Here is a 27,651-nt window from a genome sequence, read left to right as displayed (position 1 = left end):
GAGTGATCGTGTTCCATATATAAATGTCCAGTGGTGCTGTGGTTGTTTCTTGAAGTAATATACAGTAATGGTATTGTACATAAAACCAAGAAATTACTAGTTTCTGGGTGAAAAACAAAACTACTGAATTTGCTCGCTATGTACTCAACTTCTGTTACGAAGAGTATGCACAGTATGGGGTCCTAACCCATCTAGCCTGCCTTTAGAGTGACTCCAGAAGGGGCTCACACTGGAGCTTTTTGCAAGGAGCAGATGTAAATTAATATTCCTTTTAACAAGTATAGGGGTCAGAGAGCTGGATTTTATTAGGTGCACATAAATTAGCAACTGAGTAAGCATTCTTCTTTGTGAAAACTTCCTCTATAGTTAGTTCCTCGCTTAGCATCTTTCCATAGTAACGTAACTACTGAAAGGAGTCACTAAAAAGGAATGGAAGAAGGTGAATCACAAGGGCAAGTGGTAAAATTTCAGGTACCATGCTCTGGTTTGCAGGAACTGAGTGCCTGTCACTTAGGAAGTTCTCAAATGAAGATCAAATTAAAAGACAAAATTAGGAGTGTTATATTTAGATTATCTAGTCAGATCACCTTTTTTGATAGGACTAGTTATCATTACCGTGCAAGAGCATGAGTGCAGTAAAAATCTTTTGGATTTTCTGATGTCCCCTGGAACTGTCTGCATCCCTTCTCTGGCTAAAGAGTTGAAAAATATAATTTCAGAATGGTCACAGAAATGCCTGCATTCTGGGATTCTGAAACACTTTTTTTTTGGAATTGGGAACCTGTTTATGAAATAGACAGTGGAAGAAATAATAGCTTTTTCACTGTGAGACCTGCCACATTACAGGGAATTGATGTATTTCCAGAGCCTTGCATCCACCTCCTGAACTTCAGGTTGAAGATGTAGTAGCCTTAAGAAACCTTGCAGATGCCCTACAATCATGTCTTTCTCTGAGGCAAATAATTAATATGCCCCTAAGTTATGATAGAGTACTGTTATGAAAAGATATGGAAAGAGCCCAGAGAATCCTGTTACAAGAGGGTATCAGAAAGTATCTCAGAACTAAAGCTTCTGAGGGATATTCTCCTAGAGTTTGTAGACTTGTAACTTCACTAATTTTTAAATTAGAGAATCTACAAACTATGCATGTCTGGGAAAAAAAAAGGTCATAGCACAGAATTCCAGTTCACAGCACAGGCAGTATTAAGGGAATTTTTCACTATCATTAATGAATTGTCTATATAAAGAAAAGGAAGAAAAATTGATATGTATTTATTTTTTATTTTTTTTTTAATCAATGGATGTAGCATACCTACTAACAAGTAATTTTAGGTACACAAAAAACAGAAATTTAAAAACACATAAAATAATGACTCCAAATGGACAAACTTAACAAATAGTAATGAAGAAACTTTTTGCAGTTCAGGTGTGTCAAACAAATTTTAAAGTATAAATACAATTAAAATTAACAGCACTAAAGCTAATTAGTAATTAGTGTTAAGCTAAAGCTATACAATCATTTCCCAGAGTATCAGCACACATTCAATTCAGCCTTATTAGCACCTTGGTACCAGTTGCTGAATGGCTCCCAATTATTATTACATATCAACACCAGGTGTCAAAGATTTGTTTTCTTAAAGTAATATGCAAAAGGCATTTTTTTTCTGCCCAGCAGTTCTTTAGGTAAAATATACAATAAACAGAAAGAAGAAAAAGTATTTGTTATTCAAGCTTCTAAAGGTTAATTACTATGTTATCTATACTGTAAGAAATTCTTCAGTATTGTTGGCAACTGGAGTTGTGGCACAAGATGCAGTCTGGCTCTTCCCATGTAATTTCTGATACGTAGTCGGCAGAGCTGGCAAAGAGAAGAAGGTGTGGCTGCAAAGAAAAAAAAGAGAGAGATGTATAATTATATAAGAGCCACTGTTTTGATTTGCAACAGCCTTGCACAATAATGGTATCTCTAATGTAAATTCTTTATCCTTTTTATTTTCCTTTATGGCCTTTTTCCCCCTCTCAGAGATAAAGACTAGGGGAAACCTTATTAATAAACAGGCAGATATTCAAAAAAGCAAGGTCAGGGAGGTTGAGCAAATAATTTATTTTTAAATAAAAAACCTGCACACAGAAATGATCTGATTACCTTCATGGAGTAGCAGCAGTCTCTCCACTAAACTGCTTGGAGCAGCTAAATCTACAGGCCTCTCAAAATCTGTATTTTTGGCATTTATGTCTGCCCCAAATTCAAGGAGTAAGTTTACGATCTCTGTACTTGAATGCTGGGCAGCAGCATGGAGTGGAGTTTCCAAATGCTTTCCTTTCTGCACGTTGGCACCTGGTGGGTATATGCGTGTAAAGAAACGTAGAGAAGAAATTAATTAAAATTGCAATTGACTAAATAAGATGCTAAAAAAAAAATATATATATATATATCCACTGTCTGGGGATTCCAACACTTATTTTAGCCATTTTATTAATTTTATTGTATACAACAATAGCTAATCATATTAGTGATTCTTCTGATCCCATATACTTTTCCTAGATAGTTTTATTAGACAGAACTAGATTTTAAGGGAAAACACTTTATAAAAAGGTGAAAAAATCAATTATAAAAATTATAAAAAGTACATGTATAAAAAAATTTGCTACAAGTAAAAATAAACTTTTCTTATGTAAATGTTTAAAAAGAATCTCTAAACTGGAGTATTTCAATTAAAATGGACTAAACACAATTGCAATAATGAATGTCTATTCATGAAAAAATGTCCACACAAGAGCTAAACAAAATAGATAGCATGGAATAACTTCCTTGATAAGCAAGCTGTTACTCCCTCCTAAAATTAGGTTTACCTCAATAGTTTTCTAGACTGTCTTGTAAGATGAAAAAATAAAATTAAAAAAAAAATAAAATAAATCTTGAGAGATCTACTGAGACCAAAAATTAGCTTCTGTACCAAATTTTCCAACTGATAAAAAGTTTTTGGCCCTTTTAATTCTCATGTGAATAAAATAACTTTAAAATATCACAGGCATAGCAATTCAATTTGAAGTCCAAATAGGTCACTGTTAGCAGTATTAACAACTTGAGAATATTTCCCCAGTATAATTCTCTTGCCAATTTAATTGTCTATTTGCTTTTCACTTTCTAATACACTCTCACAAACTGATCAAATAAATTCAGATAGATATAAATAGTTAATTGTATTGTCAATTTACATATCCTATTCTACATTAGGGCAATAATGAATCTAGAATATCCTGTTACAGTTTTTATTGTGTGGTAGTATTCGAATCCCAAAACATGTTAGTTTTATTTCTGGGGCTCTTAAACCTAGAAATCATGAAATAGGATAGTTAATAAGACAAAGAAACGGACTTCAAAAGAAATAATTTAACTGTTCACTTAAGTAACCTGCAATTAACTAGAAAAAAAAAAAAGTGCAAAGATGGCAAGGCTGTAATTATTCAAGTATATATTTTCATTCGTTGTTCTGCAGGATATTTGGAGAAGCATTCTGCAGGATGCAAAAACCTTGTATCTCATTGCCTGAAATGCAACAAATAAACCTTTCTGCAGATGATGTCCCTGGACTTTTTCTGAAAGAAATTGAACCTCCAACTTATATTTTTGTTGATTAACTACATAAAATGAAGTTTAGGACTAACTGCCATTTGCCTTACCTCTTGTTTTTGCAGCTCGGCCTTTATGCTTTGTAAAAAAGATCAATCAGAATATGCTGAAGAATGAAAAAGTGTAGGACTACATTGCTAAAAAAAAAATCTGTTGAAAACACAATGGTTACTATATTAAAAAAAAAAAAAAAAAAAACTTTCTCAAAGCTAATTTGCTAATTTTTACCTTTGTTTTTCCTACAGAAAGTGAACATCTACAAAGCTGAGGTACGTGCTGAAAATTCTGAACACCCATTCTTATTGGTCTTGTTCCCTTTTCCCCTCACATGCTTGCTATGCCGCAAAATAATGAAAGATATGGTAAGTTATTATGAGCAAGCACACACTACAGTAAACTTGCAAATACAACCCCGCAAGCAAGGGTTCTAGTTTTGTTGATTGAGCACAGCTCACTTTAAAAGTGAGTACAGCATGCATAATTCTATAAACTAGCAGTACTTTTATTTAAATCATGACGTACCTGCATAAAGAAGCTTTCGAATACAGTGGATCTGTTGTGAAACACACGCTACATACAGAGGTGTTCCCAAATGGGGCAGGTCTTGGTCAACATCTATACCCCAGGATATCAGTACCTCCAGACATTCACTGTGCCCTGTCAGTACAAAGTAGAACAGGTTGCTCAACGTCAGTAAGCTGTCTCATTGACAAAACTGGACACACTTCTTAACACTGTTATTGAAACATTTGTCCACTACTCCATGTTTGTTCAGAGGGTAATTTCTTACCTCTGCTGGCCGCTTCATGAGTTGGGGATGGAAGACAGGACTCCCACTGAGCTTTGGCACCATACTCTAACAGGAGCTCAGCGCATGCTGCACTGCCTCTTGAACATGCGTTAAATAAAGGTGTCACTCCATCAATTGTTGTAGCATTTACCTAGAATACATAAAATATAGGTAAGAACAGAATTGAAAGAAAAAATATTTTTTAAAAACAGAATATGGTTAGAAACTGCTTTAAAATACAAAAAGAAAACAAAACAAAAAATGTTTAGAATAACAATTTAGGATAAAATAGCTTAACTGCTCAGTCCCTGTGCTACTGTCTTCCTCTCACCATACTCCCCAGGTGAAATCAGTTTACTGGTACTCTTGTTAAACTACATCAAGCAAAACAAAATACACTTGGTATACTGAAGACTATTTGGGCAGCAAATAACTGTTTTCAGAAGTCATTGCACCTAGCTCTTTTAATTGATACAAAAAATCCACACCTTGTATCCTAATGGGGACCTTCTCTGTAGCTCTGTGAGACTGCAAGCTCCATGTGGGAATTATTTGCCATTTTCTTCTATGTTTTTAATCTCTGTGTTGGAGTGATATTTCATGGGACAAGACAAGGCTAATAGTGCTTGCTGTTCTGATACCAATGTAGCCATCCCTCAGTTTAACTGAATATTCTCAGTATGAGAGAACGATGAGAGAGAGTAGGCAAAATCGTGAAGGCTGGTGATACTAAAGTACAGGTATTTGGAGAGAGGACTCTTGCCTATCCTCTTCCATGCGTCCCCAAACACATGCCAACAATTAAAAGTACTACAAAAAAATTAAGATAGGAAAATAAAAGTTGTTCTTATATTTTTGTCTATAGTTTTGTATCTATAGAATCCTTGTGCTAGCTGAAGTGGATAGGAATTAGTTTTTGGAACACAACTACGTTTGTTTTTTTTTTCTATTACTTACACATATTCTAGATGTTTCTGAAAATTTAATTGAAAGGACAATAAACATTTCCATTGCAAAGATAAGAGATCTGGGAAACTATAATTGATGGGGAATCTGATGTCAGCACAGATTGTAGTGAAAATTGTCTGTGAATTCTTATTTTTGATTTGGGATAACAGGGAGTCTGTATCAGGAGTACCGAAAATAGCCAATGTTCTTCTGTACTCAGACCAAAGAATTTTAAGAGCACACAAGCACAATGTGACAAAACATTTCCAGAGGTATTAAAATATAAGTCTCTAAGAAGCCACTCAGTGAAAGAGGAAACCAGCAAGGAAAGACGCATTCAGAAGTTCAAAAGATAAATGACGTAATGAAATTCAGAGGAGAAATAAGGCTGGTGACACACTGCTAGCAGATTCTCTCCAACTCATTACTCTGTCTTTGTGCCATCCCACCTCTCATCTATTTTTCCTGTTGCTGTTCTTTTGTTTGAGATCTACTCTTAATGTGTTTTTTTTTTTTTTGTTTTTTTTAACCTTACATCTCTCTAATGAGGCTTCTTTGACCCATCACTTTCCTTTGCTGGCTTTCAGATAGCAACTTATCAACTTATTGTAATTACATTAAGTAAATGCAATTAATAGAGAGAGTACAGAGAAATATCAATATAGAAAAAAATCAAGGAATATATCCTCAGTTAAACCAAAGTTAGCATTGGACTTCACATACAAAAACACCCTTCCTTACATTTGCTCCTGCTTCAAGAAGGATTCTTGCACATCCTACATGATCTCCCAGGCAGGCTTCATGAAGTGGAGTTACTTGGTCAATAGTTAGTGTATCTACATTGTAACCCTAAACAAGATATGAATGACATATGAAGACACATGAAGCTTTTAAGAGTCATTTGCTCATACTATTCAAAGGAATAATTCATAACACTCTAAATAGGCTTAAAACTCTACTTGCAGTAATTAAATCCTCAGTGAGCATATAAAGAATCTTTCAATCAACGTAGATAACAATAAGTTGTCATTTTTTTTTTTCTTTAAATCAGTTATATTAGAACCAGAAATAGGGGTTATGAAGAAGAAGGAGCCTGACTCTTGACAGCAACAGGACAAAAGTCAAGAGACACAAGTTGGAATGTGGTGAAATCCAATTAGTTATATGGGGGAAAAAATCTCACTGTGGAGATGGTGAAACCCTGCAACAGGGCTTCAGAGAGGTTGGGGCATCTCCACCATTGGTGGTCTTTAAAATTTAAAGCCCAATAAGGCCCTGAGTCTAAACTGCCCCATGATTTTAAGATTCTCTGATTTACAGTTCAAAATGCCTAGGGAAATCTAATAAATTTTAGCAAGGAGAACACTTCGTTGGTTGATAAAAACACCAAGCTCTTGAAATTTGCTACAGTAGATACTGTTCAATTCTTAAAAGCTAATAACTGCATTCATCGAATGTTATTTAGTATACTTTATCAGCATTGTAGCAACTAATATGACAATACTGTAATATTAACATGTAATGGTATACAGTCTCTCCCTTTGCTAACAAAATCCTTTTTTAATCACAACTGTGCAACAAACCTAATCTTCCAGTGACACCTCCCTCTCAATAAGTATCTTCCTGGCTAGCTCTATTTCCTAAGGACTTTTTAAAGCAGTGGAGCAGATGATCCTTGTGGACCCCTTCCAACTCAGATAGTTGATACATTGATTTACACCACACAGGAGGGGAAGACTGATAGACATTTAGTTACAGCTTTGGTAAAGATTAATTTTTTGAGGTTTTAAAACATACAAAAGAAATATTTAAATATTATATCTTATTGTATCAAAAATTTGTAAATGTGAATTTCTCTGAAAAGTTTGGGTGAATGAAAGCAAAGCAAAACATACTAAATCTGGATTAATTATCTATGCTGAGAAATTAAGTAACATTAAAAAAGAAAGCAATTTTAAGAACACAGCCTTCACCTGTGACAATAAAGTCTTTAGAGAAAGAAGACGTCCTTGACTGGCTGCCTCATGCAGAGGTGAGCGATCTGCCCAAGAACCTATATAATAACAACATTTATTGAGTAAACCATAGGAATAAGGAGGCTTTTGGAATGCACAGAGCAAAGCAGAAAATATAATGCACAGAATGAAGTCAACTGTCCTGTGGAAATAACTGTTCCCCTTTAAAGACTATTCAAAATGATCAGTTTATAAACAGTAAAAAATATATTAACTGTATTATATTGTTAACTGTAAACATCTATAATAAATGATTATGTAGTACAGAGGAGAACAAACATTGCTATATTGATTTCACTGCTGTGATGTAATAGATGCAGTGATTGCCATATTTCTAACTTCTACTTTTTCATTATTTATTTTTAAAAATCATATAATTTATTTTAGCAGCTATCATATAGAAGTTTACAGGCTTCAACAAATTGGTATTTAAACCTAAAACAAACATAAGCCTGCCTGAAAAAGTGCAGAAAGCACTTTTTTTTTTTTATTAGAAATACAATTTGGAAATCCCTCTGCATGATGAGATTAATCTGCTGCTACATAAATTCAAGAAGAGAAATACAGTGAGAATTCATACTGCAAAAGGTTGCTATAGTAGGAACAGGATATTAAGTCCTGAAATTATTAGCACTTAGAATAGGTAGTTATGCTTAAAGTAAAGTTTTGCATTTATTTTCAAGGCTTGTCCTGCACCCCTCTCCCATCCAATTAAAAAAAAAAAAAAAAAAAAAACACAACTCCACAACCCCTAACTCCAGCCCAAGTCCCAGAGCTCTCCTGTGGTTCCTGCTGAAGAGCCTGCCCTTTCCTCTAGAAGACTGGCTACTGACAGCCCTTTCATAGCCAGATAGAGTTGCAAGCATAACCGGTAACATTTTATTGTATGAATTTTGCAAATGAAGTTTTGAAAGACTATGTAAGAAAGAGCCATCTTCAAAATACATTATGAATTATCGATATTTATTTCTGTTAGAAAAAGTCACTTGAACTCTAAGGTGCTGATGTAATACTGGTGAAACCTGCAGCTTTCTAAATCTTGCAGTTCTTCCTAACACTGGCAGATATTTTTTTCTCACCTAGCTGTCTGGAATGAACATATGGGTTAGGACTAGGACTTTTTTGGCTTCCTTACCAAAGTTTATACGGTATTTTTAGTTCACCAGTCATAAAGTCTTTGTTGATTAGAAGCAGACAGCCACAAAAATGGCCAGCCATGTTTATCATCATTTAATTATGGCCACTTGAGGGCAATCCCCCAGCTGAGTGACTTTATGTCAACTACCTGCAGAAGCTGCGGTTCCACCTTTGGAACCATGCTATGGATTTGTTGCCAGCTATTACCATTATGTTGAAATCATCCAAAATGTACAGTTGTTAAACAGTATGGTTCTGACTTTGTTCTTTATCTTCTTCCTCTACCATTTATTTCTCTGTTCATAGTTTTCTCACAAGAATTGAAATTGGAACTCTAATTAGAAATAACTGTATGAGGAGAACAAAAGGAATCCTAAATGGGCAATTTTGTAATATTACTGTTAGCAGCCACTGTGTTACAGATTTATTTTAAATCAGAGTGAAAAGTTAATGTTACCTTTTTTTTTTCTGGTGTAACTTACTAAAACAAAAAAAAAAAAATCCTTGCCAAGATTAAATGCAGTATTTTTCAATTTTTACTTCTAGTAGGAACTACTGAGCTAAAAGACATACACAAACTGACTGGAATTTTAGGGAATATTACACAATAACTGAGCTCAGAAATCTTACTGACCTGATTTTTCAAAATACCAGTATTTCCTCTCTGCCATCCCAATAAGCTCAAATACAGTTACCCTATTGTAGTAGCTTGAATGTGTGTGTAATCACTATGAGAATTTCGACTGATGTTTTCCTCCTTCTATCCTTCTATAGCAGTATCTGAACCAGTACTCATGTTGTTCTAATTCAAATGAAGCTAAATTCATTAAGTTCTCCTTTTGGCAGCTGCAAAAAATCCTCAAAAAGAGTTAAAAACTGCATTTAGAGGCTGCCTTTGAAATGTTTTCCTACTTTCTCCTCAGATAAGAACTTCTCTCTCTTGATGGTTTACCCTACTCCTAAATTAACAGGAAGAAAAAGACACAACTGTTATATAGAAAAACAAAACAAAACAAAAAAAATAATAATACAAAAAAAAACCTAATAATATTGTAAAGTCTATAAAATCTTTATCCCTATTAAATGTACTCATACTTTGGACATTTTTTGTGGCTTTGTATAATTCTAAACCAAACGAAGATGCAAGCAGAATCTGAAAACACCGTTATTCCTGAACACCATTATATTTGAAAACACCTTTCATTCCTCCATCTCCTTCCCCCATGGATTGCTCAGAAGAATAACTGTTAATATTACAATGTCAGTGAAATTTGAAAAGCAAATGATGCCAGATCCCATTCTTAGCTCTGTTTTTGCCCACCTTATATCCCAGCTTTCAAGTAGGCATCAAGCAGCTCACTGTTTCTGTTAAATCCATTAAAACCTACATGTTTGTACCACCTCTATTAGAAAGAAAATCTGTAAGCAAAATACTGCAGGAAAAAAATTGTGCAAACCAGGTTTGGAAAAATTCTTTCACATTCCAACTAATTTATTGGTACGCATAATAATCATTAAATATCACAGGTACAATAATACATTAAAAATAAATACAGAGCATAAATAAACATCAAAGTTGTCTTAAAATAAATTCTTTGTCTAGCTCACTGCCTTCTGCTAATCTACAAAGCTTGCTATGGCTCTTACTTAGAAAGCATTCACGAGAATATAAATAAGGAAAAATTTTAATTCAGCGTTGTCTGTAACAACAGTATTAGCAAACACAGTCTGTTCCAAAACTGCTAATGTATTAAGTCCCTACTGATGTAGTCCCTGACAGACGCTGAATACAAAGCATCTCAAACTATATTTAGAAGCCACACTAGTTCCAAGCTTGCTGGCATAGAGTTTACCAGGAAGGGCAGCCTGCACTGCTTTGTAAACACTAATAAGAAAGAATAAATATATTTAGTGTATTAACAGTCATAGTTAAAAACAAAATTACAAAGTATCATACAGTACCTAAATCTCCGTCTCCCCACGGCACTTCCAACCAATTGCAATTATAAATCCTACTCATTTCTTTCAATCTGAAAAATAAATAAATAAATGAACCTGCTCTTGCTAGTTAGGCCTGTTCTCAATACTCTCCAGCTATGTTTGGAAGGAGATCAGCAGCTCACTGTAACATGAACTTTCACCCTGAAGTAAACACAGCTCTGAAGATATGAGCATGTGCAGTTGCCAGTTTCTTTTCTTATGCTAAAGGACAGTGGCCTTTTATTTTTTTTCCCACATTTCCTTTTTTTTTTATGTAACAAAAGTGCCAGCATCTGTGTATTTGCTTCCCAAGACAGCTTAACTTGAATTTCAACCCAAGAGAAACTCCTAGTGAGATCAAGAGAACCTTGAGCTAAGTAAGATTTGCAAAATGAACTCCCTTTTTAATCTCATTCAATTAGTTGGTATCCTCAAACATCATTATTAGTGCAGAGATTTCTAAGGGAAGCACTGGCAAATGTTTATAAGTCATTTTCCTATTTTCTTAGAAAAGAAAGAAGCAGAGATATTCTCAATATGTTGCAAATGCTGCTTGATTTGCTCAGTGGAATGGGTTTGTATTTTAGCAGTTCACTATTGCCTATTATGTTCTTAACAATTCTTGGGCTATTAAACTGTTTTTAATAACTAATCTAAGCAGTGAAAGTATCAGTCCACCCCTAAAATTGAGGATTTGCAGTTCAGGTTTTGATCTATTTCTGTCATTAACATTATTTTCTTCCATTTTCATATAACCTGCACTCCTCCACATCTACCTACAATTACCTGTAAGCCATTCCTGCACAAATAATCATAGCAGTAAAATACTAAGTAAAAATATTTTAGTTAAAGTCATTAGACCCAGTCATTTCATCCATTCAAGTGGCATTTAGGTATTTCATTTCAGTATTTTAAATCATCATTACTTTAATTTGACTTTATGTGTTATAACTTTATATATATATATATATACACACAAACACAAACGTGTAAATATACACAGACAAAAAAATGAAACTTTGGTTGATTCACACCAATATTCTTTCCAGTGCTTATCATCACATAGACTTTCAAAATGAGGGGATTTCATTCCAACTGCAAAAGACAGCAATATCCTATTCCTGAAACCACACAAAACAAAACTTCTTTCCTCACACAGTTTTGTTTGTCCATCTACATGACATGAATGCACATTATACTTGCCATTCTGGTGCTATATTTACTGAATTAGTATTCAGATTATTTTATATATCCATATCTAGTAGCATCTTCCAACCTGAACATAATATTTAATAATTGTATATTGTCTTTTTAATAGCATTCTCCCAATACCATAAAAATACTTCAAAGCCCTTATTTAATCCACGTTCATAGCATCATCCATTCTATGGAACTATAACTATTTGGTTCCTATAACTAGGAACCAAAAGATGGAATTTTAAGGCTTGTAGTGGTTTTACGTGGCAAAGTTTTGGTAGCAGGGGGCCACAGGGGTGGTTTCTGTGAGAAAGATCTAGAAGCTGCCCCATGTTTGGGAAGGGCCCCATTGTTTTCCAGATCTGAGCCAATAAGCAATGTTGTTTTGCGCCTCTGTGAGAGCTAATTGAAAGAGCTAATTGTAGACTGACCATAACCCCCATTTCCCCGTTCCCCTGTGCCGCTTGGGGGGAGGAGGTGGAAGAGGGTGGATGGGGGGGGAAGGTGCTTTTGGTTTCTTTCCTTTGTTTCTCACTTCTCTAGCTTGTTAGTAACGAGCAATAAATCTTACTATCTTCTTATGCTGAGGCTGTTTTGCCCGTTACAATAATTATTGCGTGATTTTCTCGTCCTTATCTCAACCCTTGAGCCCTTTTCACATATTTTCTCCCCATTCCTCTTTGAGGAGGGGGAGTGAGAGAGCTGTGGTGGAGCTTGGCTGCCCACTAGAGCGGAACCACTCGAGCGGAACCACGACAGGCTCTAATTGGAAAACTAATATAATAGTGTTTTTTTTCTTTTTGTCTCTGGAGTGCTTAGGTATTAGAGTGTACATTGAAAGCATGGTTTAATTATAGCTATGAGAGCACCAAACTGCTGAAATTTCATGCTTAGATAATAACCACGACCCACCAACAAACTTTTAGGTTAGACGACTGCTTTTAAAACACACAGGGGCCGCAAAAAAGACAAGAACATAATTTTATTTTAGGGATGGGGCATAAGGAAGTTAGCTCTTTTTTCTTGTGGATTCCTGCCGTTGACTACATTCCTTTCAACCTTTGCAACATACAAGAATATGGAGGGTGTATTTCTTCTGTATATAAACCTAATGCATTCTCAGAACATCATCCATCTTGCACATCAAAGAAAGTAGGAGCTTTGTGGAAAAGTACAGCAGGTGAACCTGTTGTCAAATACTGTTATTGGGCATTAGAGGATCAAATCACTGCGGCCCAAGCAACATTGCTTTTAACAATTCCTAAATCCTGAGCACTACATTATGCTACGTGAAGGCAATGATAGTGACGATGGCAGCAGCAGCAGCAGTTGTTGCTGCTGGCTCTGAGCCAGGCCTCTTGCACACCCAGGAAGAAACATGTCAGGCCCTTTCTCCTGTCACATGAGAGCACAGCAACAACTCCCCTGCCCATTACTCATGCACAGTCTGTTTTTTCTGTCTTTTTGGAGAACCAACGACAGGCTGGATATTCTTCTGGACCAATGTAGCTTGCAAACTCTGTGTGCCATAGCTAGAGCACCAAAATCTAAAATCACATTAACCTCTAAATCAGTAGATACTTTTAGACCCACATCGGATTTGACAAGCATGTGGAGCAGCTGGTGACATTGTAAGGCTAGTATTGTTTCCTTGGACTTTTATTAAAACAAGTTTTTCAATGGACTGTCAACTGGAAGCTGACAGAAGAGGAATACTGGCAATCTGAGCTGACTTGGATCTTTGGAGCATTTCCGCCTGAAGTAATTTTGTTCATCAAAACCAGTCTCGGCCTTAAGCCAGACTGCCAGCAATTTGCCCCAAGCTGTGCTCAGAATTCTCCGTATTTTCCCAGTTTGACAGAGTGCATGCAACACGTGGTGTAATTCCTAGCCATAGAGGCAGTAGCTCACTGGCCAGCAAAGCTGGGGCTAGTGTGTGCTGATTTTTGTCACATCTAGGAGATTTTGCTCAAATAGCCTGGTTACGGACCCTCGTGCCAGTAGGCTAAAAACCTTTTCATAACCTGGCTCTATTTTTTTCCCTTCTACTAAATCTTAACGTTGACATGCCTCCTGCCACCCCATCACTTTTAGCCTATTTTCTAGTCTGCGTATTTCATGCATTGCTGTATGACTTCCTCTTCCTCCGTTCTGCTAGGGTGCCTGGGGAACAAAATCAGGATTCAGTAACTCTCACAGACGGGAACAGAGAGGGAAGTAAAGTGCCTTCTTCAGATTTAGTATTAGATATACTTGCTATTCAAGTGAACGGCGACAAACAGAAGCATCAATTGCAACAGCAGTCTCCTGGTACTTTAGGCTTCAGTCATACACCCCGCTAGTTGGTCACAAGGAGGCTGTAAGTAGCTAAACCATGTTAAGATAAAATCTTCAGAAAAATTTACTTTCTGTATTTGGCTGGGATTTTGAACTTTCCAAAACTTGGCTAACTGGGGCTAATACGTTTTAAGATTAGAAAAGGAACCCTAACCCTCAGGGAGCAGCTGGTGCTAACACTGGTAGACAAAACATTTGTAAAATTTCTTTTCAGTCTGATGAAGAAAGTTGTTTTTTGCGGGAACTGCTGACTTAAGTAGCTGAAATGTTCATAAATAACAGTTACTATCAGGAAATCTTAGCCCAAAAGGTGAACAGTACCATTGCATTCAAACAGCTACTTGGGAAGCTATGGTAATTGTTGCTTTAGTTCTTGAATATTGCTTAATTCTAGAACTGTCAGTACTGGACAAAGGTATTTCTGTAACATATAGCTATGTTTTACATCGTAAATTCATAATTATGCACAACATTAGCAAATCTCTCTTTCCTGTCTCCTGTCCCTTTAATACTCTTATTTTCCTTGAGTATTTTAACATCTCCACTTCTGAAACACTTAAATTTCATATAAGATAAACAATACAATTTTTTTTGTCTTTCCCCCCCCCTTACACAGCCTTAGGACATGGTCAGTATTACTTATGACCATGATAACCATTTAAAAAAAAGTCCGATTAGACTCTCATGATTACTCAAAGCTCCCTTTTACACATTTGTTTTCTGAAAACAAAAAACAAAAAACAAACAAACAAAAAACAAACAAACAAAAAAAAAAAAAACACAAAAAAAAGGAAAATGTGGCTCAGGCAATAGCAGTCCTAAGCACTTCTTTTATAATACAGTTTGTTCTTCATTGCCTAAACTGCCTGTGTGCAATAACTTAATTACCTCATAAGTACTTTTCTTTGCAAACCCTTAGAATTGTAATTTTCTCCTTAGTATCTCAGTTCAGGACACAATAATTCTGTCACTTGTAGTTCTTCCATTGCCTCTTGCTTCTGTTACCTGTAAACTGCTCTTTATATACAAAGTTACTCCTCCCCCTCCTTTCATTCTCTAATTTGCTGTTGTAAATAATTAGCCTTCAGTATCCAGTTACCTTGTGTCCGGACAGCAAAAGTCAGGGTAAGTCAAGCCTTAAACACTGCCATAAAACAAGTAAGACAGATAAACAAGAAAGGGTATTTTAGATACCTGATAAGAGTACAGAAAAAAAAAAAAAAAAAAGTAATAAAATATCCTCAACACCCTTGAGTTAACACATGCAAGAAAGCAGAGTGCCTTTAACATAAACATGCATTTATATTACAGCTCAAACAAACAACAACAGTTTAGACCTAGAACATGGTAAATTGGGTCAGGTTAGCGTATTTCAGTACACAGTTTCTGAAATGGCTGCTGTACTAACCTTGGCTGGTCAGAATACCCCAGCTAGGTTTTCGTTTCGCAGGACACTCCCCTATACTTTCTAGGCGTCTTTTGGGGAGATTGTGGCTCCTCTGAACAGCAGTGCTTGTTGTCATTGTTTGTTTCTGGAGGGAAGTCTGGCTGTCATTGCTGCAGGTATTCCGGTCTGACAAACATCCACAAATGGATTTCTACTACCTTTTTTCCTCCTTTCGTTTTTTCACAAAGGCTCTTGTACTTACTGTAGAGTAGCTACAACACTGAAATCCATTCAGTAACATTTGCTAGCTTGGACTAATGGGTACGTAGCGGGGGAAGGGAAGGATTGCTCTAGCATTTTCTATTTTTAAAGCAGAGAAAGAATCAGCTTAGCTACAGCATGAATCTTAACTGTTTACACGATTTAAAAGGATAGAATGTGTTAATTTTTCAATAACTAAATCAAAAAGAAAGAGATTATTAAAGCATAAGTATTCAGTGCTTTGTTTCTTGAATAACAAGCAACCTAAAACAGGAAAACTAAATCTGTTTTTATCACACTGTCAAATCTTATAGTAAGAGACAGAAACAATAATTATTACTGCAGCAGGCCTTACTCGTATGTAATGTGCAGTTAAGAGGGAGATTTTGGAATCCAGAAGAAGCTGTGAAATTATTTTTTTTTCTCAAGTAGGGGAGAAAGGTATCCTATAGATGTCAACTAGAAACTACATCTTTAATTTAAAAAAATGGTTTCACTACCAAAAAAGACTACATTGGTTAACTTCAATGGGTCTGATCCCATTATGAAAGTAAGGCTGCAGTCTTGTCATGAGAAGCAAAAGCTGCTATTTCTTAAACAAATAATGAAAACAAGGACAACCAACTACTAGTAGCATTTTTGTTTGTTATTATGTATCACACTGATACTGCACAACAGAAGTCTGCAAAGAGAAGCAATCCACAATAAAATTCCAGCATGCTATTTCTTTATGATAATAACAAAGATTAAATGATTTCTAAGTGATTTCTTTGTAATAATAACAAGTAGTTGTGCTGCCTTTACTTCTGCCTCCCCACCCCCTAATACTTCCTTCACTAACCTTTTCTACTAATACAAAAACTGGCCATCTGTAAACTTTATAGAAGGAAATTAACATTACTGGGGTTTGCTGGTACTGTTCTTTTCAGGTTTTCTTTTTACTTGACAAAAATGAATCCCTAAGATACTGGAATTATACAAATGTATTTCATGAGATTTTCTAGATCCCTCTTGTTTTTCCTTAAGAGAAAATCAGAGGCAAGTTTATAGTTGGGTGGGGTGAGGGGATGATGAAAGAGCAGCCACAATTTTTTACCTTGAAATTACAGAACATGAGAACTGTCTTACTGGAACAGTGTTACACTGTTTACAGAACAGAAGTAGGTGGGCTACTTCTATTCTCACAATAGAGAACAAAACTGTGCTCTCCCAGAGGTTATGCTCCTTTCAGAAAGTTCTTTTCCTCAGATATTATCTAGCTGAATCAGCCAGAATGTCTAACCAACTGTGATAAGTACCTCTATATATCCAGCAATCAGACTCTGCAAGTAAAAGCTGGAATAGAGCTTTTGCAAAAGGGTTTGCAAAAGGGTGGACATTATATATAACCTTAATACTAAAATTAGTCATCAACTCATCGTATCTTCCTCAAGAAAATAAGTATGAGAAAATACAGCAAATCAACAAGAAGCCTTACTAAGAACATGTATACACGTGTCTGTGTCAGGAAGATATCAGCACTATTTTCCATGTGAGAATTAACTGATGACAATTTCTGTACTTGGCATGGCTCAGAGGCTCATCTCAGTTTTACATTTTATTTGCATTTGGAATGGAATCCCAGCGCTTTCAGGAGAAGGTGGTGAGGATTAGGATCAAGCAAAGCATTTGGCACTGTAGGGCAGGGATTGACAGTGGGCTGGGAAGACAAGACCTACATGTTTCTGTAGGAGTGGGTGAAGTTGTCAGCTGACAGTGAAGCTGGGTCCTTCAAGTGGAGTGCCACAAACAACATGGACGTAGGTCATACTGCTTGCTTCCCACAGATATTCCAACCCACACGTTATTATTCTCACCATCCACACAGGTGTGACCACGCAGTAGCAAGAAAAACACCACATACACAGAAAGCTTTCATGGCTTCAGAGAAGACTCCCTGGTGAGTCAGCAGCACCTGCTCATTCTCCTCTACAAAACTGCATAAGAAGCAATAAGCTATCAATGAAGGTAGACTACCCCAAAAATCTGCCAGCTTCAAAAATATCTCTATTCCATAGACACTTGCCATTCCAACATAGTTGGAACACTTTGAAGGACATCAAAGCACAGTAAAAATGTATGCTGTTTCTTCGTGCTGTTTCTTTAAAGTGGGCAAAGCTCTTCATATTCTGGGCAAAAGTCATATCAAAACTGTACGTAAATAGTGTTTGTTTTTTTTTTTTCTTTGAAGTGAAAGCTAGACCAACATCAGAATCAACTAAAAATGTATTAAAAATATAACTGTGATGTTGATATGAAGAAAAGATGGACATATACTTAAAACCGTGTGGTAAGACTGAAGAACCAGGTATTTCATTTCCACCCCTTACATGGAATTGCTATGTGATCTTGCTCAAGTCAGCCATCCATGCACTGTGTGCATCAACTTTAAAATGAGCATCAGTTTTCTCTCAACCTCATTAAGTAATAAAGCCACTACTACTTGAAATTACTCGGGTTTGGTACCTAGATTATGTTCTTCAGATTTTTTTTTTTATTATTATTACTTTTTTGCTATTGAAGACAAACATTTCCAAAATCCATTACAAAACCTGTAACATAAATCTAAGTAGACACCTATGTATGGAGAAAATATCATAGACCACTATTTTGCTGCCCTGGTACACAACTAATTATGGATAGTATTCATGTTATGTATATGTCCATTCGTATATTCATGTACCCATGGGAGCAATGCAGCTAACCATCTGAAAAACTACAAGAGGAAGGGGCAGACACTACAGTTACAAAAAATGGAAAATGGAGGATTTTACTGATGAGTTTGGAATTCTGACTTAATTTAACTGACAGGCTTTGAGTAAACCACTACGTTGCAGTTGACTTATAATTAGTGCTTTTATATCCCAATAGGCGAACTGTTAGAGGAAACTTCAAAGCTATTTTCTTCACGATGTTTTTATCCAGATTTTTATTTTAAAATAAAATTCAGTACAGTTTCAAACATTTTTGTGTCAGCAAACAGCTCTGAGTTTACAGGGGCAAATTCCATTGGGAATTCACTCTATTTTCAAGGCTATTCGTAAGGCCATGCAGAGGCAACTACGATAACATACAAAAAGATGCTTAAAAAAAACAACCAAAAAAAAAAAAAAAAAAGAAGAATCCTTTCAACACATGATAAAGCATGATGAAGCCCAATGCAGTATAGTCTGAATTCCAATAACATTAATTTATCTTAAGAAGGATTGGACAAAATTGCACTATTTTCATATGTCACAGATTGGTGTTTTTTTGTATGCCATACTCCTGAAGTAAGCCAACTAATGTGCCATTTAGCTTCCCAAAGTGTTTTGTACTTTTAGAATTGGTCACTCTACCTTTTTGGTCAGTATTATCAGTCAGTGACTGCATGGAGACTACCATGTTATATCCTGGAACAGGACTAGAAACTGGCAGCAGCAGGACAGGAAAGGACTAGAACCCCCTTAACAACAACAAAAAAAAGATGCTTGCATGTACTTGCGTATTTCACGGCCAATTCAATGATATAATTAGCAGTCAAGCAGAAGCTTAGGCATTACCCAGGTGTCCCCAACCAGTTCTCTGTCCTCCACATCTTGACAATGCCAGCAGATATATGTATGTAGATAATGCTTAAATGGTTACTATTTATTTAACCAGAAGATGCTATTTTTCTATGCCACTATAAAGAAAACCAACAATCCTACTACAGACTCCATTTTACAGTATTCTAACTCTCTGTTAGCTGGAAATCCAAAACAAACCTGGGCTTCGGATATTGACAGAGAGCATAAAGGGCCAAGGCATGAGACCAGTAGTTCACATGGGAATGGTACAGCACACCCCAGATTGAATCTTCAGACAATTAACATGAGAGCCTTAAAGAGTGAGATGAGATCTATTGCCAGAAAGGCTCTAGACATAGCGAAAAGTAACATCCTCTAGTGCAACAGATGGAGCATGCCATAATGGATTTATGACCAGCCAGGCAGCATTGCTGCAATCATGAACAGAGCTCAGTACTTAGGCACGTAATGCATTCCCCCAAAGCCATCATCATCCAACCCTGGCAGAAGTTCACTCACTGCTTGCTTGCATTGCAAATGTTTGAGAACAAGAGAAGAGTGTGAATAGCAGAACTCTGGCCATAACAAGTCTATGGGTGCGGGAAGGAACATCGCCTTCAGGGAGCTATGCTATTTTGGTATCCCCATGATGCCTATGCCATGCTGCTGCTGTAAAAAAAAAAAAAAAAAAGCAAATACAGGTGGTGCATTTGAGCTTGCCCTAACCCAGTTCAGGATCTTCCTCATGGCTTTGTTTTTTGAATAGTTGCCTGCAAGGCCTTGCAGGTAGATTCTTCTATCATTTGCTCCAGGATTATATTTTCATTTTATTGCTGTGCACCTTTAAAACTGTAGGTTTTAAGCTACAACAGAGTTCAAACAGTTTTGTTTGTACTTGTTATTCATCTTATTATTCATCTCACCCAGAAAAATAAATCAATTGATGAAGGGAATTTCCATGTGAACATGTACGCAAATCAAGCATGTCAATAGGATCTGTGATGGTGACAAGTTAAAGTCCACCTTCAGAAAAGACACATATTAAGGAAGCACACATGAAAGATACTGATCGTAATATACAGCCTGCAGTGATGGTCTTCCCAAGGAGGTCCTAATGTACAAATACAGACAGGAATAAAATAAAACACAAAGGAACCTACATGATAGGATAACTCACTTCCCTTCAGGGAAGCAAGCATGAAAACAGGCCCCAGCAGATACATTCACTGGAACCTTCTGTAGCCTCAGAGATTTTCTTTAAGGTGGGGAAAGAGCCAATGCTTGCCAACAGTTGTGTTTAGTTTTTGCTACTACAGACAGGTCAGAGCTCCGGTTGCATGAATTTCCATGCCAGTCTAGTTGCATCACATAGCCTTCACCAAAATGCCTTTAAGGTATCAAAATTATGTTCTTCAGGGGAGAATGGTTCTGGTGTCTTGTAGATGTTGGTGTGATTTGCTCCACTCTAAGCAAGTGTCTAGAATCTTGAGATTTACTCAAGACTCTTCCTTGGCCGTTATTTGTCATACTAGGCAAAGTTATTCCGCATGTAAGAGGGGATGACAAGCTCCATCAAAAAAACTCCCTTCTGAACTTTTCAAAAAGAACATTCTCACTATCTTAAACATTTTTACACCATTAGCTTACGTGCTGCATATGAAAAACAAATGCTAAATGTGGCGCCTTACACTGAGTGCTATGGTGAATAGGTATGCCATACAATATTCCTATCATTACTAAATGAATCTCTATTGTGTCCAGGAAGCTATTAGAGGTCTTATACTGCTTTTATTAATAGAACTGTGATCTCTGTGGAATGCAAGTTGAGAAAATGCCTCGTGCCTATCTTCCCTACCTAACAACTGTTGCTGAGTGACATTATCAATTGCAACTTGTTAGAGTAGAATAATAGGAAAACTCTTCTCTAATCATTTGCTACGGTTCAAAAATCAAGCTTTCCACATAGTGGATCTCTAACAGTGTAACATAGCATTATTTCCAATTTCCAAGTTGTATTTAATGAACCTGGTTGCTCGGGTCTTCCCAAACAGTGCTCAATGTACAAGAAAAAGCAGGGAACAGCAGACTTAATACTATTTACTAGTCTCATAATCTTGAAAGGAGATGGGGACTCCAGTCTTAAATGGCATAATCCTAGCCATTGGCTTAATTTAGGATAACTAGGAATAACTAATGTACTGGGCATTTCTACCATGCATGGCCATGGCAGATAAAGCAGAGAAGGGTAGCTTAAAACTTGCCATGTTCTGAGATATTCCAGATACTCCAAGAGTATCAGGAGTAGACTTTTATTTTTTTAACCTATAAGAAACAAGAGCATGTTCACCTCTCCAGTTCTACAAAAATAGTATAGCTTTGAGAAACTGTACACAAACACTACAAATACAAATTCTGCTTTCAAGTAATTTTCAAATACAACTTAAAAATAGTATAGTTATGCATAAAGTGATAGTCTATGAAGATTTTTGCCAAGTTGACTTAATTAAAAATAGGATATTAAAGAATAAACATTTCATGTTGTCAGAAGTACTTAACTACTGTACATACCCCACATACCTTTCTAAGTGCATGATTAGTTGTTTGTTGCTTACATTAACTTCTGCCAAGTTATTATTTTAAAAGAAGGTTCCTCTGAACACTTTCTGCTTGCAGCTAAAAGCACTTTGACAGCTACTGAATATCAGTTTTAATTTTGATAAAATTAATTCCAGCCTAGAGAAGAGAAGGCTCTGGGTAGACCTTAGTGTGGCCTTTCAGTACCTAAAGGGGGCCTACATGAAAGCTGGGGAGGGACTCTGTCAGGGAGTGGAGTGATGGGGCAAAGGACAGTGGCTTTAAACTAAAAGTGGGTAGGTTTTGTTTAGATATTTGGAAGAAATTATTTACTCAGAGGGTGGTGAGGCACTGGCACAAGGTGCCCAGAGAAGCTGTTGATGCCCCATCCCTGGAGGTGTTCAAAGCCAGGCTGGATGGGGCTTTGGGCAACCTGACCTGGTGGGAGGTATCCCCACCCGTGGCAGGGGGTTGGAACTGGGTGGGCTCTAAGGTCCCTTCCAACCCAAACCATCCTGTGATTCTATGAAAACAGAATTATTTTGCCTTACACAGTTTTATGTATGGGAATTATAACTCCAACTTCTATTATATTATCTATATTAATCATGTATGGACTCTTCCATATAAGCCAAGCTCTCAGCAGTATTTCCCAGTAGAGTTTATGTCTTATGGTCCCCAAAACATCTAACAATTAGTTATGTCTGAAGATTTTATGCACGTACTTTGAAACCACAGGCTACTACCTCATCCTAAAGCAAAGGAATTATAAAAATCAGCTCAATCTCTAACTCAGCACTTATATAGAGTACTTTCATGGTATGACCAGCTGATTGGTGTAGTAGGAAGAGCCTAAAGGTTGCTTTGATCTTTGGGTTTCTGTCAAGCAACAGATGTACAAAAGCCTGTTATTAACTCTTCACAGATCCGGAAATACTGCAAGAGAATTAATCATACTGTGCAGGTCACTGTCACTGCAGATAGCCTATTAAGGAGCTAATTATACCCCAAATTAATCTGCAAGTAAGTTCATTTTTGTAGGTCGGTTTATAGGGCACAGAACTTTAAAACTGAATAAACATACATGTGCTTTGACATTTCCCATAAAATAAATTAATAAAATTATTTTTATAGAATAATTAATAAATACATATTCACTTTAACACAAAAGCTAGGTAAACATAAAAGCTAGATAGACAGAAAAGCTAGGTATCATAATCTATTTATAGCACAGCTATAAGTGCCTGATTGCAAAGCACTTAGCTCTAAATAACTAATCAGTCCCTTTCAATTCAATGGGGCAAGTATGTGTATACGAGTAAGTGTTTACAAGATCAGTGCCAAAGTAACTGATCCAGTAAAATAATCCAGTAAATTGGACCTTTACAATAGAGTGGATGCCTTTTTCATTTAAGTCTTTTATGCTAGTAATACCACTGACTTCACCAGAGGAAAAAAAAAAAAATAGAGAGTTTATTAAGACATAGTGTTTAATCCACTTTAAACAAATGTAAAAGACTGCATCGTTCTGTCCTGCATTTGGTGCTATTCAGTGTTTTAATACTGCAAATACTGATGATAGACTATTATGTTTATTTTTTCTAAAATCTGTGGATGACACTGAACTGCAGGTGCTGTAACTGCTCAGAGGGAAGCAGTTAAAAATAGATTTGAGTAAAATGGAGAAATTGCATGAAGTTAGCTGAAGGCAAGTATTATACTTAAAGGGGAAGAAGCAAATGCATAATACAGTGACACTGTTTTAACATGCGGTTTATAGTTGGCTACAATCCATAACACTATATTGTTGGGAAAAAAAAGCATCACCGCAGGAGGTATTACATAGGGTATCACATATACGGCACGTGATATGTGTCCCACTTTTGTACAACCAATAGTTCCACTGGGTACACCCATAAAGTGTCAGCTGGAGCGCTCCGTTTAACATGAGAAATTAGATGTGAATAAAGATGTCTGTGAACTGTATATGCACTGGCACAAGTCCAGACAAGGCAACTACAGTAATTCCAGGTCTAGAAAACAAGACTTAACAGACCAAGTGAAATCCTTTGTTCTAGAAAAGACAAAAACTACAGAGGTGGGAACATGCATGCTAGTAGTCTTTAAATTTCATACTTGGAGAAAAACTGATAAAATCATTCATTATATAAGACTTATGTAGATCTCAGGTTAAGTGGGAAGCATTCTAGTGATGAGAAACAGTAAAAATTGGCATCAGTTGCATAAGGACACTGCAGAAATCACTATTACTGAGCATTTTAGAAAAAGGTTAAACAAATATTTAACAAGCGACCCTTTTATATTTGGTACTTGAGGGTTGAAATTACCTCTCAAGGTGCCTTTTAGCTGTACAGAAAAAAAGTTTTACTCATACTTCATCTTCATAAACAAACTATGTGATTTATAATTAGTAGAGATTTTATACACACGTTTCTGGTCTTATCTGATGCTGGACACTGATCTAGTTCTTATATTTCAATGCCACATACACCCTATAATAATTTAAAATTAATTATGGGCGTTGTCCCAATCCAGCTGTTCACATACATGTGAGATCTAAAGGATAAATTTAACACAGTAGACCGCAGAGAAAACAAGAGAGAAGATATTTCTGAAATCTGAAGGAAGAAAACATGATCTGTTTCACTTCTATCTAGCAACAAGACTGCAACAGGCAGATGATACAGGTAAAGCTGTCTGCTTGTGTTCAACGAAGAAAAAGTCACAAAACTAAGGCAGTCAGCCAAGAAACGTGTGGTTCCTAGGGCTCAAATCCTGTATTGACCCATACACCTTCAGTATGATAAAATTAGTTCCATGAAGTACTAGTGCTCAGTACCTAAAATGTCCTCAATTATTAAAGCTTTGTAAAAAGCATGGCTTATTTTAACTCAAAAACTCAATTTGCTAAGTATGGAATAATTCCTGTGGCTAGTAGCACATTTCCAAAGGCTCTTTTCTTCAAAATTATAACACTCTATCCTAGCTAGCCTTTATAACAGCAAAAAGTAATTTTGTAATATTACAAGCAAACTGAAAATACGAGTGTTAGCAGAATTTTAAGAGTAATATAATCAAGTTAAAACTAGAAAATGAAAACTAACGTTTCCTCTAATAGGAGCTACTCCTAAGATACTATAAACTTCAATTAGGCAATGATAGGCTATTTTTTTTTTTTTTTTGTGGGCAGGTTTCCTGCTGAGACTTATCTGTTGCTTAATAAAAAACACATAACAGGATTGGTAATCAGGTAGATATTCAGTATTTAATTTTATTATTTAATGGTTCAAGCTGTGGCTTCACATGACTTATTGAACATCTTCCAGATATTAGTTTGAACAGGACATTTTGTTCACTGTATTTTATAAACTCTATTAAGGTATCTCCATACTGTACTTCACAAACATAAAAAACCAAATGCCACAACATGGTGTGAGCTAAGACAATATCATACCCCCTTCTACAAACACAGAGCAAAGATGTAGACAGAGTAAGATAAAATCATGATTTTGAAGAGTCTTATTAGCATCTCAGAGAGCAAGGACCAATCCTGTTAATCATGACAAATGGCTGAATTTGTAGATTATGAAACATTAGCTAAACACTTGCTTAGAACTGTTCCAAAACTAGACACAAACACTGCAGGTTGGACAGTGAAAAATACAGTTTACACACAAAATATTTGCATTAACTGTTCCTTGTTTGCTTGTTTTGTAATAAACCAAACAGAAAAACAGAAACTCCACAGTATGTGTGAGATTTTAAAATCAATATAAATGTCTGCTACCTGAGCAAAACAGCAACCTGCAAGAGTGACAGATTTTCGTCTTTTGTATGGGCTGACTACCAGAAGGCCAAACATACATTTATTTGGTTATAATAGCTCAGACATCTGATGACTGACCTGGATTCAAAAGATGACATAGGGAAGACTATTTTGCTTTTCATCTTGATGCATTTTATTCCTTTCCCTTTATTTTTCCCCCAGTCTTTTCCTTCCTTACTCAGATTTTGTGTCTGTCTTCACAAACTGATCTGCCTTAGAGCTAAAAGGAAGTTTCTGACAAAAAGTTCTTCTTGATTTAAAGCAAGGGCTACGTACCATGTACTCTGTGAGTATTTTTGCCAGTGGGACAGATGGTCAGTCCTTTCCAACCTGCTCTAGTGAACACATGTACATACATACACCCACACATACAGCTATACATATATTCACACACAAGCACACATACGTAGTAGTTCAAATGATCTGATTAATATACTCAGATGTAAAAACCCTGGGTTTCAGAACTTTCTCTAAATCACACAAAGAAGACATGATATAAATACACCTCAAGTAAATGTTCTGCAAAGCAAGCTAGTTTTTTCTAATTTTCCCCTTCACATTTAACTCAAATTATTTCTAAGGTAACTCATGTTACCTAGAGATGAACGATGAATGTGATAAAAAACAAGACAAGTCTTCCTGTTTCATTACCAAACTCAAACTTTCAGTCATCTCAGAACACAAGGAGCAATCAAAGACAAGTGAAGCAGCAGGGATCCCATGCTGAACAAAAGCACGGCTCAGTCAGTTAAGAAAAGAGATTTCTGTCTTCTGTGGCCAATAAAAAGTATTGTATGAAAATGGTACTGGCTCACCAGAGATGAGCTTGTGGCAACAGTAATGCCCAGTTCTTCCAAAGTTCTGCCTGAGCAAACAGAAAACGGAATTTTCAAAAGAGCTTTCAACCCAGTAAAATGTGGTTTTCACACAGATGCCCAAAAGCTCACCCTGACAGACAGTAAGTTTTCTGATGCATTCCAGGATGCTCATTCAAGGTACAGAAGGACTGTATCTTCCCCATCCCTCCATGCGTTCAAGGACAGGTTGGATGGGGCTTTGAGAAACCTGGTCTAGTCAGAGATGTCCAGGCAGGGAGAGGTAGAATTAGGTGATCTCCAAGGTCCCTTCCAACCCAAACTATTCTATGATTCTATGATTCAAATAAATTATATGATAACTTTAACCTAATCAAGAAATAATTCTCAGAACTATCTAGACTAGTTTCACTAGAGTGTTGCAAAATAATAATATGCCAAGTGTGGAAAATTTCACCCACGTGTGGCTAAAGTGGGAGCAACCTTAGAAGCAACTGGGGAAGAAAAATGTCTTAAACTAGAAAGTGTTTGGCAGCCTTAGGCACAGGCCTCTCTCCTAACAGGACATTGATTGTAATACTTCAGTTTTATTCTGAACTTAATATTAATATGCAAAAACATACTTCTACTAATAATAATAATTTGCTTAAAGAATCTAACAGTGTTCCTTAAGAATTTTCTTAAAAATAACAGACAACTATAGAAAAAGCCTCCTCCTACATATCATTTGACAAACTGAATATAAAAAAGGCTAGCAGATAAGTAATTGCCTGAAAATAATAAATAAATAAATAAATAATGCTTAAAACCCACACAGCAACAAAGAACACAAACTTTAGTGATAAGATTGTAAATACAAATATACCTTGTCCTTGAGGAACTCCATAAAATTCAGCAGCTATCCTTGCTGCTTCCTTGCGGTTCCCTTTCACAATGTAGAAGTGACTGAGTATAGCAAGGCTGATCTTCACAAAAAGTTTAAAACAAAAAAGGGAAAGTATAGTAAAGTAGACATTGGATAGCTGCTGGGCAAAAGGGCGACTTTCTTCTATGACAGTCATTGCTGCAGCAAAATCTCTCTCAGTGTTTGGGTAGGGCTCTCAAATGTGTTGATAAGATCATATGGCTCCAGCTACACACTC

The 27,651-nt window shown here is 36.2% G+C and overlaps 1 protein-coding gene across 3 annotated transcripts; it reads right to left on the bottom strand.

Annotated features, from left to right (window-relative positions):
• Positions 1-1,261: 1,261 nt before the first annotated feature.
• ASB5 (ankyrin repeat and SOCS box containing 5) lies at positions 1,262-27,648 on the bottom strand. Of its 3 annotated transcripts, XM_082760218.1 has the most exons (8): positions 27,375-27,493; positions 10,487-10,554; positions 7,346-7,425; positions 6,114-6,221; positions 4,425-4,575; positions 4,157-4,291; positions 2,147-2,338; positions 1,262-1,881 (listed from the first exon to the last, which is right to left on the bottom strand). In XM_082760218.1, the coding sequence occupies exons 2-8, from the start codon at positions 10,542-10,544 to the stop codon at positions 1,754-1,756; spliced, it is 852 nt and encodes a 283-aa protein (XP_082616344.1). In that variant the 5' UTR covers positions 10,545-10,554; positions 27,375-27,493; the 3' UTR covers positions 1,262-1,753. The 3 variants fall into 3 exon arrangements, with proteins under 3 accessions (XP_082616344.1, XP_082616342.1, XP_082616343.1); XM_082760216.1 differs by lacking the exon at positions 10,487-10,554 and having other exon boundaries at positions 27,375-27,648; XM_082760217.1 differs by lacking the exons at positions 10,487-10,554; positions 27,375-27,493 and adding an exon at positions 15,447-15,687.
• Between the last annotated feature and the right edge of the window lie 3 nt (positions 27,649-27,651).

This window comes from Aythya marila, assembly GCF_965140915.1.
Source record: "Aythya marila genome assembly, chromosome: 4".
Lineage (NCBI taxonomy): Eukaryota > Metazoa > Chordata > Aves > Anseriformes > Anatidae > Aythya > Aythya marila.
The sequence above is the reverse complement of the archived record's forward strand: the minus strand, read 5'-3'. Positions and strand labels throughout refer to the sequence as shown.

Bases quoted from the DNA above. Each gene is read 5' to 3' on its own strand.
- ASB5 (XM_082760216.1), bottom strand. From the start codon at position 27,570: ATGACTGTCATAGAAGAAAGTCGCCCTTTTGCCCAGCAGCTATCCAAT. The intron at 7,426-27,374 runs GTATATTTGTAT...GTTATTATATAG, and splicing joins TGGAGTTCCTCAAGGACAAG to GTTCTTGGGCAGATCGCTCA. The intron at 2,339-4,156 runs GTACGTCATGAT...TATACCCACCAG, and splicing joins TCGAAAGCTTCTTTATGCAG to GTGCCAACGTGCAGAAAGGA.